Raw genomic sequence first — 21,853 nt, forward strand, 5'->3', positions numbered from 1 at the left:
ATAAAAAAAATAATGTCAGAAATTAAAGTAAAATTAAAACAGAAACGGAAACTATAACAAATAAAAGGTAATTTAAAATATTCAACAAACCATATTATTTATGCATCGTCAGATTTAAGATGAACCACAGTGCAAGTGCGTACCGAACCATGAGTGAAGAACGGTACGGTTTGAATTTTTCCCGAGAACAGTTACACCCCTAATGTATACAGTGATGAGCCATTACATTCTGGCCACCTACCTAATTACCCATAGGACCACCTTTAGCCCGCAAAACAGCAGCCACGCGGCGAGACATTGATTCAGCGAGGTGGCGATTGGTCTCCTGGGGTATCTGGTACCATAATGTCAACAGCAGGTCCTCCAGTTCCTGTACATTGCACAAACCTGCTTTTCCAAGTCGAACCACAAATGTTCAATTGGGTTCATGTCAGGTGAATTTGGAGGCTGTTTATATAGCTACTTTTATTTTTCATTCTTGTTCTGTTCTGAATACCATGAAATTAAAAGGATTTGTTGTGGAGTGAGGGGAACTAAAATAGTTTGTAGTGTTTTTTTAATGTTTGTAAACATTGTGCTTTATTTACCGGTATTTTACATGAATGAAATAATAAAATACGACTTATACACAAATTATCGGATTATCTATTTTTTTCCTATTTTCTATTTTTTGCACCGATACCAGTACTCGGGTGTCGGTCCGATACTGTGTTCATGTACTCTTAAAACTACCCCGATATAACCGCACCCGATACCACTTTAAGGGGTCTAAAAATGCATGGAAAGCATGGCCACACCACTTTCTCCTTCTTTTCACAAGCGCTTGCGCTCCTGTGGCGTCTGTCGTTGCTGTGCAACCATGAACATAGGCGCGCCTGGAAAAACGAGTGTGCCGCATCGCATGCGCGTCGTGACCGCGTTGCTTCTATTATGAGCGCGCTTGCCACGCACCTACATTTGAATTAACGATTTTGCACGTGCAAAAAAACGTGATATGTGAACGGCCCCTTATGGCAACGTGACATTAGCCTAACCTCTCGTCAGTTGAGCAGGTAGTTGGAGGAGGAGTAATGTCAGCCGTTTGGAGATATTTTAAGATGAGCGATGATGATAAATGTAGAGCAGACTGCAAACTATGCTCTGCTAAATTGTCAAGAGGAGGGGTGAGAAATAGCTCCTTTAACACAAGCAATTTGATTATACAAGTTGTATATGAAGACTTCAGATGCAAAAGCCTCTAAGTGCCATCGGAATTTTTCTTCTAGAATGATCATTTCTATCAAGCTTGTATGTTTATGTTTAGTTATTTCACTTTAATGGCAATGATAATTATCTATTAATTGTCATTAAAGTGAAATTACTGAACTTAAATATACAAGCTTGATAAAAATGCTCATTTTAGAAGAAAATTTCAGATGGCACTTAGAGGCTTTTGCATCTGAAGTCTTCATATTTACTTTGTTACAGTCAGAAAATGAAAAACATCTGATGAAAATAAAACATTGTTAGAAGAACTGTAATGGTATTATTAAAGGGGTGGTATAATGCCCTTTTCACAAGATGTAAAATAAGTCTTTGATGTCCCCAGAGTGTGTATGTGAAGTTTTAGCTCAAAATACCCCACAGACATTTTTGAGGGTTAGCAGACACCGTTTTGTGTCTGTTCCTTTAAATGAAAATGAGTGTCAAGAAAAATGGCAACAATGTCACATTTAACTAGAAGATGTAACAAACACTTTGGACTCAATCCTGTATGTACAACACCAGGGTAATTTACATCAGGGTCTACATCAGTTAAGCACAGTACATGCAACAAAGAGTTACCAATTGACTTTGTTCAGCCGCAAAAGCAGCTCGTTCTCAAAGTTCTTTGAGCCAATGCATGCTCTTCTTGGCCTGAAGATCAGCCCTGCAACACTAAACAGTCTTTCACAGGCTGCTGAGGCAGGGAGTGCCATATTAAGCTTAAGTGATAGCTGGCACACAGCTGGGAAGGACTTCAGTACTTCTACTGTGTCTCCTGGGCACCACAGGTACCCATCCAACAGCTGGTTTCAAGAGGGCCGGTCTTCTTCATGGAGGAAAAGAAGTCCTCTTCCTCAGATGATTGGTAGCCCTCCTCACTGATGTGATTCTCGGCCTGACAGTCCAAGTGGCTTCTGATATAGTCAAGGCCTGTTGAATAAAAAACAAAAATCAGGACAATTTAGATCATATGACAGTATTGTAATTGTGTTTTGGATAGTGTGTGTGTGTGTGTGTGTGTGTGTGTGTGTGCGTGTGTGTGTGTGTGTGTGTGTGTGTGTGTGTGTGTTTATTTGTGTCATTAAATGTCATTTCAAACTCATTTCACTGTCTCCATAGAAATGACACGTATTAATGGGAAGTTGAGAAGTGAGACACTTACCACCAAGTTTGAAGATATTTTCGTCACTTGTCCAGCAGGTCTTAAATTTGGGAACTAGAATGGCTGCGGCTATCAGCTCTGGATCTGCAAACATCTCACCGAAGCGTTTTTCAAGGCATGAAAGAAGTGCAGCAATCAAAGGTGCACAGAACTTGGAGGCAACGTGAAGGTGCTGGAGCTTGGTCCTTAGTAGAGTTATGGTGGGGACCAACCATCTCATCTGCATACTGGTTTCTCCCTGAAGAACATCCAGTGCCTTTGCAACTGGGCTCATTGTCTTCGCATATTCTGCAAGAAATGCAAGTTCCATTGGAGTAAACCTGTACAAAGAAGAAAAGAAAAACACAACATGGAACATTTAGCCTACTTGATTTAGCACATTCAACTGGAGGAACTGATAATTAAAAAGGAAAAATATTGTCATCTGAGACTTTTAGAAATGTAGTTGTGTTGCTACAAATCACATCCATAGTAAATATGGGGACTGCATATTGGCAGTATATATGTGTTCTACATTATTCAAAGTATAAATTTAAACTATTGTTAATCACTTCATTAACTAAAAGGCAGAAAGACAAGCTCTCAGGTGTATCTAGTTCACTGCAGACAGCTGCGAGGGCTCCTTCGCCTTGTTCTCTTGTTATTCTCACTATTCTTTCTACGGCTGAGAAGAGTGAATTCCACCTTGTAGCAACAGGACTTACGAGTTGGAGTTTGCAGTGGTCTTCAATTACTTCAGATGCGGTGGTTGATCTTGAAGTTTTGTTCCACAGGCGAGATCATTTGGCAAATGTGGACCTTGACACGCGCTTGTACAATGGGTTGACCTCTGCTTTTGAAGCATCAACTGTGGACGCTAAATTGAGGAGGTGGCAGGCGCAGCGATGGTGCTTGGGTAGCTGGTATTCCAAGTAGTCATCTTCATCCAACAGGGCTCCGGCATCAACAAATTCAACACCCTCAACGCTTTCCTCTTCTTCATCGTAATCATCATTTTGGCCACCACCATCCTCTTCTCCATCACCCTCTCCTACAGGTTCAGGATTGTTGTTCTCGTCAGTGTGCCCATAAACTCTGAAGGCTTTCAGGAAGTTTGATCTGTTGTCAGTTGTAGTACGAATGATCTTCTCTCTGATATTGAATTCTGTTTGAATATCATTTAGGGCACCAGCCAGGGCAGAAACCCTTTAAGTTGCTTGCATGCCAGGGTAGCTCAGGATCTCTGCATGGTTTGGGGGGTTAACCAGTGCGCAGTGGCACCAATGAAACTGCGACGGTGTGCCGTCCAGCAGTCTGTTGTTGTTGCTATGAACTCAATTTCACTAAGGGCAGCTTTCAGTTTTCTTTTCATTTCAACAGAGGCCTTTGTGACTTTGTTTACAACAGTATTGCGTGTCATGACATTTGTATTTGGCTGAAGATGTTGCACAAGATCAATGAAGCCCTGTTGCTGAACAATGTGTGGTGGGTGCAAGCCTTGGACAACGAATTTGAGGACTACTTTATCCACACTTGCCTGGGGCACTCTTCGAGTCTCCCACAGCTTGGTTTGTTTGGAGGGTGGGGCCAAAGAACCTTCAGTGGATGACTTCCTTTTGAGGGCTGCTGAAGTAAGTTGCATGTACCTCTCTAGATGAGTGGGGTGTTTCTTCTGTGGAGAAAATGAATGCACAGGCACAGATTGAGATTCATATTATTTCTCTTAAACCACAAGCTATCTAGGACTTCTGCTGTATTGAATGCCATGCTTGAAGTTCATGAATGAAGGTCAGACTACAAGTTAGGGAGCAGTTTCACTCGTCTATGCAATTGTTGAGCAGACCAGAATATTGCCACTTAAAGCTGTTTTAGGGCCAGCTGCTGCTGGCATGACTGAAAAGTAGCATTATTGATGAGATAGTCCGACTAAATTCATTTTAAACAGCATTTGGCTGATGGTTGGTTAGGGGTAGGGGAAAAATCGATTCTTAGATGCATCGCGATGTGGACGTGGACGATTCTGAATCGATTCACAAATGTCAAAAATCGACTTACAAATTCGATTTTCTTTTTTTTTCTAATAATGTAATATTGACGGAACGTAAAAGGCGGAACTCTGAAGCGTGGAAGTGCAGTGCCCTGACAGTCTGTGGCGTGCACATAACAGAGACGCATGATGGCTGAGCGCGAAATCCGAACGGCATTCTCTTCATTAAAAGCTAACGTATGGAAAATTGGCATAATTTCATTGTGGATTATTTTTGTATGAGAGCTGCTTTTTGTATTGTTTAGTTTTCACGTCAATATGCTGTAAACAGATCTGGTATACGTAGGTTAACTGTACTGCCCTCCAAAGACACTGTGTGTATCAGTGCAATGCCAGTCACAAAAAGTTACATTTTGACTGTGCTCTCTGCAGATGTTCATTTACTTTTTTTTGTATAAGCTGTTTTTGATTGTGGTATACAGCAACAATTTCAAGTCATAAATCTTAGACTCTTTATTATTCATTTGTGTATAAGAGCAGCTTTGTATGTTATAAATTATTCAGAATATGAGTTGTCCACAAGCATTATTTTTGTATTAGAGCTGCTGGTACATCATTCTATATTTTTTGGTTGTGAATTGCTGGTTGTGATTTTGCTAAAGCAAAAGTTTTTTTTTTTTTTGTGGAGCAATTACATTGCTCATTGCACATAACAGGAGGATGTTGGATAGAAGTCTATTATTTTATGTTAGAGATTCAGAATATGCTGAAGTTTGTAATGTATTCATTTACTACAAGTATGCTGCTAGTACAGGCACACATTTCTTTTCCTGTTGGTTCTTTGCAATGTTGGGACATATGCTGGCAAATGTAACCTTACAGTTGACTTGCCAAATCACTTCCATTTGTTTTATTAATAAAATATATTGGAAGTAAATTATTATGGGTCATTATAAATACTTAGATTTAAAAGTACCAAGTAGTCAAACACACACACACACACACACACAAAAAAGATGCATTGATAATCGTTTTAGCATTGCATCGCAACCCTCTGAATCATAATCGAATTGAATCGTGAGGTGCCTACTGCCTAGAGATTCCCACCCCTATAGTTGGGCCTATTACCTCTTTACAAGGACCCATAGGGCCTGTGCCCGGTTGCATAAAGCACCTTAAGTGTAATTTTCCCTTAAGTTCGCCCTTAGGTTTCCCTTACACCTAAGGGTGTTGCAGAAAAAAAAACCTTAAGTGTTACTTAAGGGTTTCTTTAAGTGAAACGTCATAAACACTTAGAATTTCCCTTAAATGCTGTTTTTTCACTTAAATAATCCCTTTAAAAGCGTTAAGTGTTGCATAAAACCCCTTAACGGTAATTTCCCTAAGTATAACTTAAGGTTTGGAAATCGTAACCTTAAGAGTAACGCGGACAAAAATAAGACGACATGGCTGAATTTATGGAACCAGCTGAAGATCATTATGTGCCAAGAATAATTTTTAGGTGTAGGGAGAACCCTTTGGACCATTTTAGCGATGAAAAATTGTTGCAAGAATACCGATTTGATCGACGCGCAATATTTGCGCAATACATCGCTAACAAACTAGAGAGCGACCTTGACCATGTCACACATCGCAACCACTCTTTACCTGCGGTGTTACAACTGCTTATAGCACTGCGTTTTTTTGCAACTGGGAGTTTTCAGTAGTGGGATATGTTTTACATGTGCATAAATCGGCTACCATTCAATAAATGTAGGCTACAATTAGTGTGTGTATCGGATTTTCAGGTGACATTCTCAATTCATTCAGTTAACGGACGCTCTGAGGTAAAGTGTTCAGACTGCAGACTTATAGCAACGATTATATTTCATTGTACATTACAGTCATAACATAACATAACATAACGTACAGACATTATCTTAATTCCATAATGTCCTTAAACATAACAATATTGCTGGCCATACACTGAGAAAGTGCGTGTCCGGTGTGTGATACAGTTGTCCTAGACGCGACGCGGCATGTTAGTGTTTTGCGTATCTATGGCAACAACAGACTTTTATAACGTGAATCCAGGATCGCTGTCGTGAAACACTTAAATGTTTCCCTTACCTAAGAGAACCGTTTAAGAGATTATATGCAACACCCTTAAGTTATTCTCTTAGGTAAGGGGAAATCGCCCCTTAAGTATCACACTTAAGGGAAAAACTTAAGGTGCTTTATGCAACCGGGCACTGCCCCTCACAGGCGCACTCACTCTCATTCACAGATAGGATCATGCCTATCCTTGGTATGCTTTATCAACCAGCTGTAGACTATAGCTTTGCACAGTTAACTTACAAATATTGCATATAGTAATAACATAAGCTCAAATACCATGGATACCATGGACCAGATTTTCCCCTCAAAAAGGGAACCAATCACAGAATGGGGAGGGAGCAGCAAGACGATGACGACGTCTATGCGACACAACGAAGCAGTTTGTTTATATCTATGGATCCAACATGGCATCAGACGCGAAGTTACCTTTTATACTTTGAATGCAGCCTTAGATAGTTTTCTAAGTAGTTTAGAACTCAAGTTTATTTCGTCTTCTTCCTCGTTGAATTTCTGTCGCTTTACATACGTCATCTGGTATAATTGAAACGATTGGCTATGAGCTACGTTCAGGCGCATTTGATAGACATTCGTAGCGCCCAATAAACGGCTCTGGGCATTCGTAAACCACGCCTCAAATACGAGAAAATGAAAATGTGGTTCCCAGACCTCGTCTCATTGACGTTAGCCAGGCTAGTAAGGAGTAGAAAGTACAGATAATTGCGTGAAAATGTAAGTAGACGTAAAAAGTTGGCTGAAAATAATTACTCCGGTAAAGTATAGATGCCCAAAATTTCTACTTAAGTAAGGTAACGAAGTATTTGTACTTCGTTAAATGACACGCTTGGTACTTGGTCTGAAAAAAAGTGGTATTGTGCATCCCTATCTTATACAGTCCTTACAAATGATAGCAAGAGTCATAGAAAAAAGGGGGTCAATGTGTGTAAGCCCTGAGGCTTGTTTTAAACTCTGCACTCTGCCTTGTCTTAAAAGAGGAAGTTTTGATATTTCTTAATATTATCAATCTTAAAATGATTTCACAATTAAATCCCCATGACACTCAAAATTTCTTAAAAACATCAACACAGACTGCTTTGTCATCCTATAAGCATGATCTGTGTTTGTCTACATTCACTCATTGAGTTGCTGTGCAAAGAGCCCAGAAGGATGTCACTGCTATATTTAGTTTGTCCATTGTAAAGATCCTCTGTTGTAGCTGATTGCATTTTTTCTACTTTGACTTTTTGTAAAGCAATAAATCTGCTGTATTCTGACTAAACACTTTTAGCACAATAAAGAATCAGCTACAGACTGTCTGCAGAATTCTGCATAATAACGGGAACAGTGCTCACATGTAGTCTAAAATCTGACTCTGAATGTCTTGAAATTTACTGTTGAAGGCAGCAAATTTTTACACAAGTGGTGTTTTGATGACAGTGCTTTAAAGGAGATGATTTAAGAGACTAAACTTCCCATAGAGGGAAGTTAAAAATCCTCTCCATTTGCTCAATTATTTTAGAATTGTGAATCTCTTTAAATGCACCTCCACTAACAATTTAAATCTCTCTAGTCAAGCGCACCAATCAACATCTTTTTGTTGTTGTACAGCATGTTGTATTCAGCACCTGGCAGTTTCTCAATGCACACATACAAAACAAACTGATTTTGTCACCACCACAGTGTTCCAGTGGGTCCTTAAAAAGTTTCAAAATGTCTTAAATTAAGTTTTATCAAATTTAATGTTATAAAAAGTACCCTTAATACCTTAAATGGAATGAACAAAAGTCACCCAAAAATGAAAATTAGCCCATCGACTAAAATAACTAGCTCCCGGCAGACGGCTGTACGCATTGATGTACAGCGAAAGAGTAACACTTGACCTGACGCACAACGTAATGACGAACGCGGAAGCACAGAGGATAGAGCAAAACAAAACACCAGTCAAGAATTAGAAGTATAAAACGACAATTTTTAAAGAGAAATGTCGGAGGAGCTTGAGTTTGTTGCCCAGCCGTGTTTGTTTGAACTGCGAGAGCTTACGCTACTCCTACGTCATACATCGTCAAGTGTTACTCTTTTGGCGTAAGTCAACTAGCGTAGACCGCCTGCCGGAAGCTAGTTATTTTAGTCGTTAAAGTTTTAAATATGGATATTTTTCTTACACGAACGCATTGCTTCACTTCAGAAGGCCTTTATTAACCCCCCCAGAGCCGTGTGGATTACTTTTATAATGGATGGATGCCCTTTGATGGACTTAAAAAAATATAAAGCCATTCACTGCCATTATAAAACTTGGAAGAGCCAGGACATTTTTTTAAATAACTCTATAAAAATATGTTTTAATAAGTAGTATGTCATATACACCTAGGATGACTCACCCTGAGTGAATCATGGGCTAATTTTCATTTTTGGGGAACTATCCCTTTAATTGTCATTTTATCAAATATGGTGAAATGACCTAATGTCATTATTAAACTTCAAAAGGTTGTGATTGAATTAAATGTGAGGGCTGAACATATCGAATTAAAAATTATGCAGTTGTACGTTCTACAGGCTGCTGGTTTCATGATTCATGATTTATGCCATGCGATTGCTTATGATCTACTGTTGCAGACATTTTACATTAAGATCCTGGTTTTTAGGCTTGTTTATAATTAAAAGTTCCATGTTATGCCTACAAACTTTTTTTCTAGATATTATTGGCATTTCTGTTACACAAAAAGCTGAATCTTGAGATTTCCTGTCACAGGATGGAAAGGCTAAAAACATAATTTAACACATTCAGTATATATTTTAGTATTAACCCTTGTGCATTGTTAGAAATTACATCCTTTCGTTATGTTTGTGGCTGAAAACAGCCACTACTTTAAACTGCTGTAAAAATGTATCAGATAAATATTTTTTTCAATTTTTTTTGCATTAATCTATTAATCAACCTCAGTCCTGCTCAAAAATACTAAATGTTTAAAAAAAATCAGGATTTTAACTCTTTAATTGCCAAATTCGTAAATGATGTCACTAGGGCTGCACGTTTTCAAGTTTTTCATTAACCGTTAACCGAGGCCCTTAGCGGTTAATACTCGGTTAACCATAGTGTGCGCGCCGCAACCCCGAGATAGGCAAAATTTGCGGGTGGGACATGTCCCCACCACTATTTTCTAAGGTCGATATTGTCACCACTTTTGAAACATCTCGCGGCATGAATACCAATACAAATAAACAAAACATCTTCAGTTAACTAGCAGAGCATTCATTTCGTTCGTTTTTTTTTTTTTTTAGGCGATCTAGCGCTGAAATGTTTTGTTTTTTAAATCAAGTGATCAAAGTGCTCGTTGCCGCTGCGATCGAGAAGGGGCTTGTAAAACGTGCTGAGGTATTATTAATTCGTGGCCACAACAATTCACCTGATACTGATAAATATTCACCAATTCACAAAAAAAAAAAGGAATAAAAAGCTGTAGTCGGCCTTCACTGAAGAGCTATCTTCACAGGGACGAAAAACAGTTTAATAATTATTATTAATTCGTGGCCACGAAATAATTCACCTGAATATTCACCAATTCACAAAATATAGGTCTTTAGCATTCACTAATTAATAGTATCAAACTGTTTTTGGCCACGTTAAATCAAAATGAGGGAGGGAAATAGTTCAACGTGTCCACGATTTATTAAAACGAGGGAACAAATAAGTCGTCGTAACAACTAATTATTTAGATCAGTGGACAGGGCGCATAAGAACAAACAGTGAGAGAGCCCCGGCCGCGCGCGCGCGCACTCTCACCGCCTTCAAACAACACGAGCGCTGTATTGCTCTCTCTCCCTCGCGCATATCAACACAGTAAAAGGTCGGAAGACCGATTGTGTTTTATAGATTAGTAGTTTGTTCATATAAAGTGTTTGATTAGCAAGTACATGTTTAGGAAATGCATAATACAAATTGTATGGGTTAATGTAACGGTAAACGGACTCTGCGGGTAAAACTGTTGTGATGAAACTGCGCATGCGCGGGGTAAAACTGCTGGTGTAAAGCTGTGGCTCTGCGGCTCTGCAGACAGATATTATTGTGCTGCGATCAGTGGCGCGGATACTGACTGACTATATTTGTTTCTGGCTCGCGCACAGCCTTCATTCTCGGACGCGCGCTTTCTTTGCCCGCTTCATATTAGAAAACTGGTCTAGCGGTCTCTGGCGGTGCAAAAATGTATTACAACTAAATTCAATGCACACCATTGACGCCACTTAACCGAGCAAAATGTTTCACTCGGTTACGCAATTTTTAACGGTTAATCGGTTAATCGGTTAACCATGGACACCCCTAGATGTCACTGATTTGGGGGAAAAAAAAAACACAAAATTACTCATTTTCAATATAAAATGTGATTGTGGACTGGATTTTTTTTTACCTTTTATCACAGTCTTGGACATGTCAAAGATTAGAAACAACATTGGTTTTGATGCATTGTTAGTTTTTGTGCAGCATCAGATTTTAACTTTTTCTCCCTCATTTACTGTTCGTGGCTGTTTTTGCCCCATTGACTTCCATTATAACCACATTTTTTGATTGCAAAGCCATGACACCATATAATCATGCATTTTTGATTGTTGGTGGTTTTCCCTGTTGGGAAGAGGTAAAATTTGTAATTTTTACTGTTGATAACCGGGTGGCACCATTAACCCTTTAGATAGGCCTGTGCCAAAAAAAGCTTAGTTTCTGGCTTTTACATGGAGTTATATGGAGTATAACAGCATAATAAAGTGTGTGTGTGTGTGTGTGTGTGTGTGTGTGCGTGTGTGCGTGTGTGTGTGTGTGTGTGTGTGTGTGTGTGTGTGTGTGTGTGTGTGTGTGTGTGTGTGTGTGTGTGTGTGTGTGTGAACTCACCTTGATGCATCTGAGAAAATCAAAATATGCACCTCAGCTCTCAGAACTGCATGGAGTAAACAAAAACAAAGTAAGTGTATTTATGCACCTGCTGCCTTTTGATGGTGAGAAATGCAGACTAAACAAAAACAAAGCAAGTGGATTTAAACGCGTGCATGCAAGCCTGCTGGTCATTTGATGGTGAGAAGAGCAGCAAGCAACATGAGAAAGGGCTTGACTTGTAGTGAAGTTTTAGAGATAATTATGAAGCCTGACCCCTCCAGCGAGCTGCAGGATGTATCGTCTTCTCCCTCTGACACCACAGACTCAGGAGAGTCAGATCCTGATTTGGATGTGGCACCCTCATCATCCTCTCTAGCTTCCACTGAAGGCGAGGAGGATTCGGAGGATCCTGGATCTGGGTGGATTGGGAGAAACGGCGAAGTGTGGTTTTCCACCAACGCGGAGACAACTCTCTTTCTTCAGCCTGCCAGTGGCGTGACTCCAGGGCCGACGCGCTATGCCTTCGCAAGGCATAGTCATACATGTTTGTATGACTGTACAAACATGTATGTGTTGACGCAAGTCATGCTGACAATGAGGTCAATCATCTCCTCCGTAAAAAACAGATTGAACACGGAATCCATGTTCTGGACCCTTGCGAAGGCATAGCGCGTCGGCCCTGGAGTCACGCCACTGGCAGGCTGAAGAAAGAGAGTTGTCTCCGCGTTGGTGGAAAACCACACTTCGCCGTTTCTCCCAATCCACCCAGATCCAGGATCCTCCGAATCCTCCTCGCCTTCAGTGGAAGCTAGAGAGGATGATGAGGGTGCCACATCCAAATCAGGATCTGACTCTCCTGAGTCTGTGGTGTCAGAGGGAGAAGACGAAACATCCTGCAGCTCGCTGGAAGGGTCAGGCTGCATAATCATCTCTAAAACTTCACTACAAGTCAAGCCCTTTCTCATGTTGCTTGCTGCTCTTCTCACCATCAAATGACCAGCAGGCTTGCATGCACGCGTTTGAATCCACTTGCTTTGTTTTTGTTTAGTCTGCATTTCTCACCATCAAAAGGCAGCAGGTGCATAAATACACTTTGTTTTTGTTTACTCCATGCAGTTCTGAGAGCTGAGGTGCATATTTTGATTTTCTCAGACGCATCAAGGTGAGTACACACACACACACACACACACACACACACACACACACACACACACACACACTTTATTATGCTGTTATACTCCATATAACTCCATGTAAAAGCCAGAAACTAAGCTTTTTTTGGCACAGGCCTATCTAAAGGGTTAATGGTGCCACACGGTTATCAACAGTAAAAATTACAAATTTTACCTCTTCCCAACAGGGAAAACCACCAACAATCAAAAATGCATGATTATATGGTGTCATGGCTTTGCAATCAAAAAATGTGGTTATAATGGAAGTCAATGGGGCAAAAACAGCCACGAACAGTAAATGAGGGAGAAAAAGTTAAAATCTGATGCTGCACAAAAACTAACAATGCATCAAAACCAATGTTGTTTCTAATCTTTGACATGTCCAAGACTGTGATAAAAGGTAAAAAAAATCCAGTCCACAATCACATTTTATATTGAAAATGAGTCATTTTGTGTGTGTTTTTTTCCCAAATCAGTGACATCATTTACAAATTTGGCAATTAAAGAGTTAAAATCCTGAATTTTTTTAAACATTTAGTATTTTTGAGCAGGACTGAGGTTGATTAATAGATTTATGCAAAAAAAATTGAAAAAAATATTTATCTGATAAATTTTTACAGCAGTTTAAAGTAGTGGCTGTTTTCAGCCACAAACATAACGAAAGGGTAGTAAATTTGCCCACAGTGTACTGTTGAGTTTTTGAAAAATTTCAAAGCATTTTCCCAAAATATGTGTCAAAATAAGATTTGTCACCAAAAATCATTCCATTTGCTGAAACACAGAAAAAGTTATGGCCAAATTTAGACTCAAAAATACCCCATAGTGGATGAAAACATCCCCAACAGCACATAAGGGTTAACACTCAATGTTCTTGAGTATTTTAAAACTTGTTTTGCTGAAAAGCTGTATTAAGTTATTGTTGAATGTGTGTCGTAGCCTGTTTAATTAACTAAAAGAATCTGAGATGCATGATTTATTTTGAGATTATATGGTCTTGTTCTGTATGGACGTGGTATTAATTTTAGTTGTGCAGGTCTTAAAAAGTCTTAAATTTGATTTTAAATACTGTGGATACCCTGCAACCAAAACACAGCTAAAGTTCTACACAAATGTTCAATGCCTTGTTATAATATTCCTGACCCATCGCCGTGAGTAATCATCTCTTGCAGGCGCTGGTGGAGATAATGACTCATGTCTCTTGAGAGAAAATATCATTTGTAACCTCTCTTTACATCATCCACTGTGTTCATCACCCCATCCCTGCAGTCTCTCTAACAACCCCTCCAGTTTAAATGCTGTGAAAATGTTAGTTGTCCCAGCTGAAATACTCAATGCTTTCTCTGCATCTGGGGATTTGTTGTTATGTTTATATTTTAATCACATTTAAAATTGGCTTACAGACAGTCTGAACTATTGCGTCTCTCTGAGGTGCCATTTTCTGAAAAATATGTTTAACAGAAGAGCACACAATCAGACACAAATGTCAGGCAACTGACAAAACATTTGTATTTATTCGGTGTAGGGTTCATGATCCCCATTTAGAATATATGCACTAGTGCTAGTAACATTGAAAGGGTATTTCTTTTGTTTTTGGTGTGTTTGTCATGGTTAATGTGGCTGTACACTTTAAAGGTTGGTCTTTTTTTTTTCTTCTTTTTTTTTTTTTTTAGTTCATTCATTGCTTGTCTCAACTTGCTTTTTGTTGTGTTGCTATAGAGGATGTACGCTGGAAAGGAATTAACGAATTAGCGTGTGTTTTCTAACAACTTGGGGGTACGCCGTTGTCAACCAGTAAATTACTTCCATCTTGTTTCAGAGCACTGCTTGATTCTGATTGGCCAGTTACAGCATTCAGGGATCAAATATTGACAGGTGTAAATGGGGTGAAAACGAAAAAGCTGCTGCTCTCCATGTTTTTCCGTCGTCTCCGGGCATGTTCATATGTAAAATGTGTGAGCTTATTTTGTCCATTAGTTTGAAAGATCGGGAAAAAAAAAACATACATTTACCCGCCCATAGACCCTCTCCTCAAAGAAATCAGGACAGAAGTGGTTGAAAGTGGACAAAAGAGACGAATTAAAGCAACAGGTGTAAAAGAGGATGCATCTCCCTCATCTACTTGTGATTCAATCGACCAAAACACATCTTAATACCAGGTGTAAACAGGGCCTGGGAAACCAAAGTATCTTAAATGCACTACCATTTAAAAGAGTTGGTAAGATAAAAAAAAATATATATATATATATATATATATATATATATATATTTTTTTTTTTTTTTTTTTTTAAACAATTTTCAAAATGTTCAAAAAAAGAAAACAAATTAAAAGAACAGGACAAAGAGCAACGTATAGACTTGCATACTTACATACTCATACTAGAGCTGCATGATTCTGGATAAATCAGGGATTAAAGTGAAAAAAATTCTTCTGACTGAAATTTTTTTTTTAGGCCAAGTCATATTCCTTTAACTTTTTAAATAGTCGAGACCAATAGCGTTTTAAGGGGAGACGTTTTAAACCGCTTTAATATTGCCAGTAGGCGTATTTTAAAAGCTATATTTTAATCTATGAAAACCAGGCATGGAACATACTAATATAATTAATAATTTGCATATATATATATATATATATATGCAAATTATAACACGTTTACACAAAATTTGTTAACACACAAGTAAGTTACTTTTCCCCTTTACTTTACATAAATTGTAAGAATATGACTAATAGTAAAGACTAGTACTAATAAATACAGTGCTATGCATAAGTTTAGACACCCATGCTAAAGTTGACTAAAAAGAGGAATAAAAAATCATCTTTTGGAAATTGAACTTAAAGGTATAGCGGAGGATCTTTCCGAATTTTAGATAAGTCCCGCCCTCTCCACTTTTTGAAAAGTTTGATTGATTCACCAGAATGATTGACAATTAGGAGGACCAATAGTATAGGGTATCCACCCGGAAGTAAAAAGATCCTCCGCTATACCTTTAATGCCTTAATTTAAAAAATTAGGAAAAATCCAACCTTTAAGGACACCAATTTTCTTTGTGAATGAATAATGTATCGTAAATAAATAAATGTTCTTCCTTAAAATACAGGGTGCATAAGTTTGGACACCCCTATGTTAAATTCCCATAGAGGCAGGCAGATTTTTATTTTTAAGTATTTTTTTTAATTTATTTTTTAGGATACTATGCATCCTGATAAAGTTCCCTTGGCCTTTGGAATTAAAATAGCCCCACATCATCACATAGCCTTCACCATACCTAGAGATACTTTCCATAAGATCATCTCTCAATGCAAATCAAACTAGCTATTAGGCTAACTGAAATACAACCATGCCAATCTCTAGGTATGGTGAAGGCTATGTGATGATGTGGGGCTATTTTAATTCCAAAGGCCAAGGGAACTTTATCAGGATGCATAGTATCCTGGATCCATGAAGTAACTGGCCTTTAAAAATAAAAATCTGCCTGCCTCTATGGGAATTTAACATAGGTGTGTCCAAACTTATGCACCCTGTATTTTAAGGAAGAACATTTATTTATTTACGATACATTATTTATTCACAAAGAAAATTGGTGTCCTTTAAGGTTGGATTTTTCCTAATTTTTCAAATTAAGGCATTAAGTTCAGTTTCCAAAAGATGATTTTTTTATTCCTCTTTTTAGTCAACTTTAGTATGGGTGTCTAAACTTATGCATAGCACTGTAAACATTAGGCCTAGGCTAAAGCTATTAAATAGCAGTCCCAAACTAGTTTTTGTTGATACAATGTTGGTATGAGCCACTACAGTCATTTAAAAATATAAAAAATAACACAAAGAAAAATAGTGGCATTTTGGGGTTATATGGAAACGACAGTTGCCATGGTGAATACACAATATTAACAATAACTGTTAATGAAACATGGAAACTGGTGAATAGAATGAGAATCATACCTGCATTACTTTTATTTCGTGTAATTTACAACGTAACGGCGTTGCATGCTCGTAGTTTCTTTTGCACTTGATCAGTGAAGCAATACAGCGCGCGCCGCTGAATTTGCGCGTGCAATTGAGTGTGCGCTACGAGAACAGGATAACGACTGACAGGACAAGAAAGTCCGTTTTTCTGAGGTGAAAAACTTTATTTCAGCGTACACTTATGTCACTGCCTGCCTGGTAGTTCCTATTGTGCTGGGTTTTCTGAAGTAGTCATGATTCGCCTCTCATAACATAACATGCTCTAAACACGCACGCAGTGTGGAAAAGGAGGAGCGGAGGCGCGGGGAGCAAGGATCACAGCGCAAATTTGAACTATATCGACGTGATATGGTCTAATTCCATATCGCATTTAAAAAATATATCGATATATTTTTTATATCGATATCGCCCAGCCCTACCTGCATTATAAGTGTGTCACTGAAATATAGTTCTACCTCAGCGCTCAGCTGTAGCCTGACATGCACTTTCCGTGAGCGGTAATTGAAAACCCGGAGTGGACTATAAGCGAAGTGATTACAGAGTGCTTAGAGTGGAGAGAGGAACGTGCTTTTGCTCCACTCCAGGCTTTGATCACATCCCCCTCAGCAGGGTGAATACACCTCGTCTTTCCTTAATTTAAGACCTATTCAAACTAAAATTAAGATATTTATTACACTATTTGAGAAATGAAAGCCTATTTACGGCCTTAAAATTATGAAAAGTGAATTTAAGACTTTAAGGACAGACTGGAACCCGCAATGACGGAAATCCGTCATGGACTTGCTGCAATTAACGGAAATCCGTCGTAGCGACGGAGAACTTTAATCCCTGATAAATTGAGTAAGCAATTTACCAGTAAGCGAAGTTGTGTAACATTACCAGTAAATTACCAGTTTATGTGCTGCGTGAACGCGGAATGAAGTAGGGATGGCCCGATACCGATACTGGCATCGGGGATCGGGCCGATACTGTCCTCATATACTCGTACTCGTACTCATAAAAATTCGCCGATACCACGCACCAATACCACGTACATTTTGCAAAACGAAACTGGCCGCCGCGAGTGCTTTGTGGAGGTGAACTGTGAGGCATAGACGCGCGAGCTGGTCGAGCACATCCCTTTAAACAGACATCAGTGGAAAGTTTGTTCAGTCGGATGTCAATGGCAAAGAAAATAAAACGAGGCATCAGGTAGCTTATTATTAACGTTAACTGACGAGAGAGAGAGAGAGAGAGAGAGAGAGAGAGAGAGAGCGAGCGCACTTCTGTTGAATGCTCTTGATTGCTGATCGTTCACTCACTCAGCACATGTTATTTGGATGAAAACTAAATGTAAGTAAAGTAAAACATGAACTGTTACCTGATTTAAGTATAACGAGTGGTTCCCTACATTATTACAGGACGTGTGCAGGTCAAGTTTCATGAACGCAAACATCCAAAGCAGCGTCTCAGCGCGCGAATACTGAATAGTCTTTCACATCTTGCGCTTGTACGGACGAATTCACACAAAATTGTGTAATAACGCCTGTCTTGGCGAGTATCCTATAGTAAACAAAGTCGGTTATATCTCAAATGAACGTAGCATGTTCAAATGCGGTCGGTGCGGTGCGTTCGGTCTTAAAGGGGCAGCAGCAGTCTAATGTTAATCAAACAAAGGACAAAGAAATACTCACTACTCTTGACTAAATAGGCTACCCTTTTCAACTTTACAAAAATATCCATCTATATATAATTTATACAGTAATGAATGCTTTTTTCACATTTGATTACTTTTTTGAAATTTCTGTACAAGTTAGATCTTCCCGAAAAACTCTAAAAACACTGTTTATTTCATTTGTCTTTCTTTGTTCTATTGTATTTATTTGTCCTTTTTGTAATTCGATTGTTTGTTCTTATTTTGTTACTGACTGCTTGTTTTAAATTCACATTAATTATGCTGGTAGTTTTTGTAATATCAAAATTGGATTAAATAATTGATATTTCACTGGTTTTGACAAACATTTGAACCGCTGACCCGATCCTCAGCACTGAGCCTTGCTGAAGCAGCTCTAAATATTGCTGTGGCTATTAAATGAAAGATAAAATATGATTGAGCAATAGAATGAACAGTGACAGTAACAGAAGCTCATACAATGCATTTTAGCAGGCTTAACTAAGCATGAAAATAACTGAAAGAAATATATATTTGATGAACAAATTAAGCCAACTAATATGATTTATATTCTTTTGGTTTATCTACTAATACATTTAAAAATTAAAAATGCAGTGAAAATTCAGGTATCGGTTATGGTATCGGTATCGGCGAGTACCAAAAATCAGAGTATCGGTATCGGACTCGTTCTGCAAAAAGTGGTATCGGGACATCCCTAGAATGAAGATTACCGTTTTTTTTGTACGTATAGGGTCAGAATGCGCCGACTTAAGTGATTTGGGCCAATCAGAAGCCGTTAAAAGAGAAACGGCTCTGGGCCATTCATAAAATTATGATGCAGATGACGCGTTTACTCAGCACTGCTTACAAGTAAATAAGTCAGCACTTTCTCCTCGTCTTTCTCCTCGTCTGGGCGGATGAAGAGATTTGTCAACAACCGTTAGCCATACTGTCACTGTCAAGTCATAAACTTCCGGTTAATGACATCATCCCAGAGTTTACTGGTATTTTGGAACCGATGTGTGAATGGTCTGACTCAAAAGGTGATTAGTCTATTTTGATTGTTACCATAGACATCAATGTTTAAATATGAACTATAAACTTTTATCCCAGTACTTCTGTGATGATTTTAATTATTGTAACACAGGAATAACAATACTGTGTGGCTGAAAAGGTTTGTGAAGCTGTTTCATACCTATACTGTACATGACAACTGCTCTCTGGCTCAGCGGCAGCACAAACGCAGATTTGACTGTTCGCTGTGATCGTATTGGCGAAAGGTTTAATAAATGTAGCAATGTAATAAATGTGTAATTATCAGTAGCCATTACTACTTTAGTGCCACATAAAAAAGTTTTTTTTTTTATTATCAATGTTGAAAACAGCTTTTTTTAAGGATTCTAAAAAAACAGTGTTTATTTATTTTCACTTTTGATCAATAATAAAAAAAAATAATCCGGTCCCCCCAAAAAAAAATTATAGTATTTCGAGCTTAAAGTGGAAACATTTCGAGCTTAAAGTGGAAACATTTCGAGCTTAAAGTCGAAACATTTCGAGATTAAAGTCGAAACATTTCGAGATTAAAGTCGAAACATTTCGAGATCAAAGTCGAAATATTTCGAGAATAAAGTCTTCCGTAGAAGTTGCGTGTGTGCTTGCCGTTATTTCACATTGCCACACAGGCATTCGTGCGTGTGTGTGTGTGTAAACTGGATCTACACAAAATAATAGCTTTTTACTTTTATCTTGGCTTTCAACAAAAGGAAAATCTACAGGTCTACCAACATGGCATTAGGCTATAGGACATTATATACTGCGCCGGAATAGACTTTAGCCTACAGGCGAGAACACTTTTCAGACTGGATCAAGATATCCAGCTTTTATGAATGAATGAATGCATGAATGAGGCATTTATATAGCGCTTCCATATGTCTACTACACTTATATTTGTATTTATACACATATTTCATATGTAGGTCTACACTTAAAAGCGCTTTACAATCATTTCAGGGAATTTCTCCTTAACCACCACCAGTGGTTATTATATTTGAGGAAATCACGGGATCCGGCCAAATGATTGGATAGGATGCACTTAAAATGTATCCAGAACGTATTTACGGTGAAGGGGGAAACAGTGCGGTTACTGTTAAGTGTTCTCGACCCAGATAGTGTTGCCTATTATAGACGAGCACGAAAAACACGTCAAAAACACTGCCACATAAAGTTTCGACCAGATTGTGAACCTACTCCGGCGGAGTCTGTGCTCGTCTAGGCAACGCCATGATAATGCATGTTGGTAGATCGGCACCTGTCGAATTTTCTTTTTGTTGAAAGCCCAGATAAAAGTAAAAAGCTACTATTTTGTGTAGATCCATGTCCGAGGCAGTTCGACTTCACAAGTGCATTTCTTTACACAGACACACACAAACACACAAAAAATTCAGAATTGGAAACACGCCCTATGCACCAGTGGACGCGCGCCGTTATGAATGCACACACACGCAACTTCTACAGAAGAGTGTATTCTGGTAATGTTTCGACTTTATTCTCGAAACGTTTCGACTTTAATCTCAAAATCCTTAACGCGTTAAAATAATTTAACACAATTAATGCAAATAAATTACAAAAGAACGTGAAGCTGTGCCATTAATGTAATTTACGTCACGCAGTTAGATGATCTTGGGAGTTTATCACACTTAGCGACTGTGAATCGAAATTTCTAATTTTTTTCTCTTTTTTTTGATAATTGTTGATAGTCAGACTCTAGACAATATTTCTGCACTGGTTTGGTTCCAATCAGGCGAAAAAAAGAAAAAAAATCTTTGTTTGGACAAAATTCAAAATGGCTCAAATCAAAAAACTGAAATCGGACGGAAATTAACATACTTTTTGTTCTTCTTAAGCCTAGGATTCCAATAATATAAGATGTATGACAATTGGTTTAGGAGTTATGAGCAGTTTTAATGGTTTTGATTGCTGTAGAGCCTCCTATTGGCCAAAATGGGTCATACCTTGTCTAAACTCCTTCATGGTGATAATAACAAGTACTAATCACCCTGTTAGTGTTTAGATTGTGTATTAATCTTCACTGCATAGGAAAAGAGATTTCACAGTTATTTATATTTATATTCAAGGGCAACTTAATTGATCTGGAAGGTTTTTTTGTTTTTTCTCCGCTTTAGTGAGCGAGGGCTCCACGCAAGTTATCAAAAGGTTACTGGTTTGAGTCCCAGTTGGGACACCCAGGGGACGTTGAGTCAGTACCAGAGGGCTGCTGAGATTGAGCCTTGAGCGCTACACTTAACCCTGATTAATACTGAGGTGCTGAACATGGCAGCGCTGTCATCACACTTTGCAGATGTGCTAATAAAAGCAAATGTATTAGTGCCTTTCATTGAATAACAAGCATGATATTCAGATTATAAATCCTTCTTTTAGTTCTTTTGAGAAAGGAAAAAAGAAATTGCTAAATGATGAGTGCATTTCAATAATAAAATAAATCAAACTGACTTTGTGCGCTCAATGGTTTTGATTGATTAAAGGGGTGGTGTAATGCCCTTTTCACAAGATGTAAAATAAGTCTCTGATGTGTGTGTATGTGAAGTTTTAGCTCAAAATACCTCACATATATTTTATATAGCATGTTAAAATTGTCACTTTTGAGGTTGACCAAAAACGCAGTTTTTGTGTTTATCCCTTTAAATGCAATTTTAAAATGTATTTACATTCACCACCTGACC

General features: G+C 38.4%; 2 protein-coding genes across 3 annotated transcripts in view; one reads left to right on the forward strand and one right to left on the reverse strand.

Moving 5' to 3' along the window:
• mnd1 (meiotic nuclear divisions 1 homolog) overlaps nt 1–21,853 on the forward strand; it is a 34,474-nt gene that overhangs the window by 8,592 nt on the left and 4,029 nt on the right. The gene's annotated exons all lie outside the window — the stretch shown is intronic.
• LOC308688141 (uncharacterized protein) lies at nt 1,508–18,066 on the reverse strand. 2 transcript variants are annotated; one of them, XM_081361059.1, is made up of 4 exons: nt 17,823–18,066; nt 3,924–4,058; nt 2,408–2,727; nt 1,508–2,175 (listed from the first exon to the last, which is right to left on the reverse strand). In XM_081361059.1, the coding sequence occupies exons 3-4, from the start codon at nt 2,715–2,717 to the stop codon at nt 2,009–2,011; spliced, it is 477 nt and encodes a 158-aa protein (XP_081217185.1). In that variant the 5' UTR covers nt 2,718–2,727; nt 3,924–4,058; nt 17,823–18,066; the 3' UTR covers nt 1,508–2,008. The 2 variants fall into 2 exon arrangements, with proteins under 2 accessions (XP_081217185.1, XP_081217186.1); XM_081361060.1 differs by having other exon boundaries at nt 1,635–2,175; nt 3,112–4,058.

Source organism: Scardinius erythrophthalmus (assembly GCF_964197995.2).
Source record: "Scardinius erythrophthalmus genome assembly, chromosome: 3".
Taxonomy (NCBI): Eukaryota; Metazoa; Chordata; class Actinopteri; order Cypriniformes; family Leuciscidae; genus Scardinius; species Scardinius erythrophthalmus.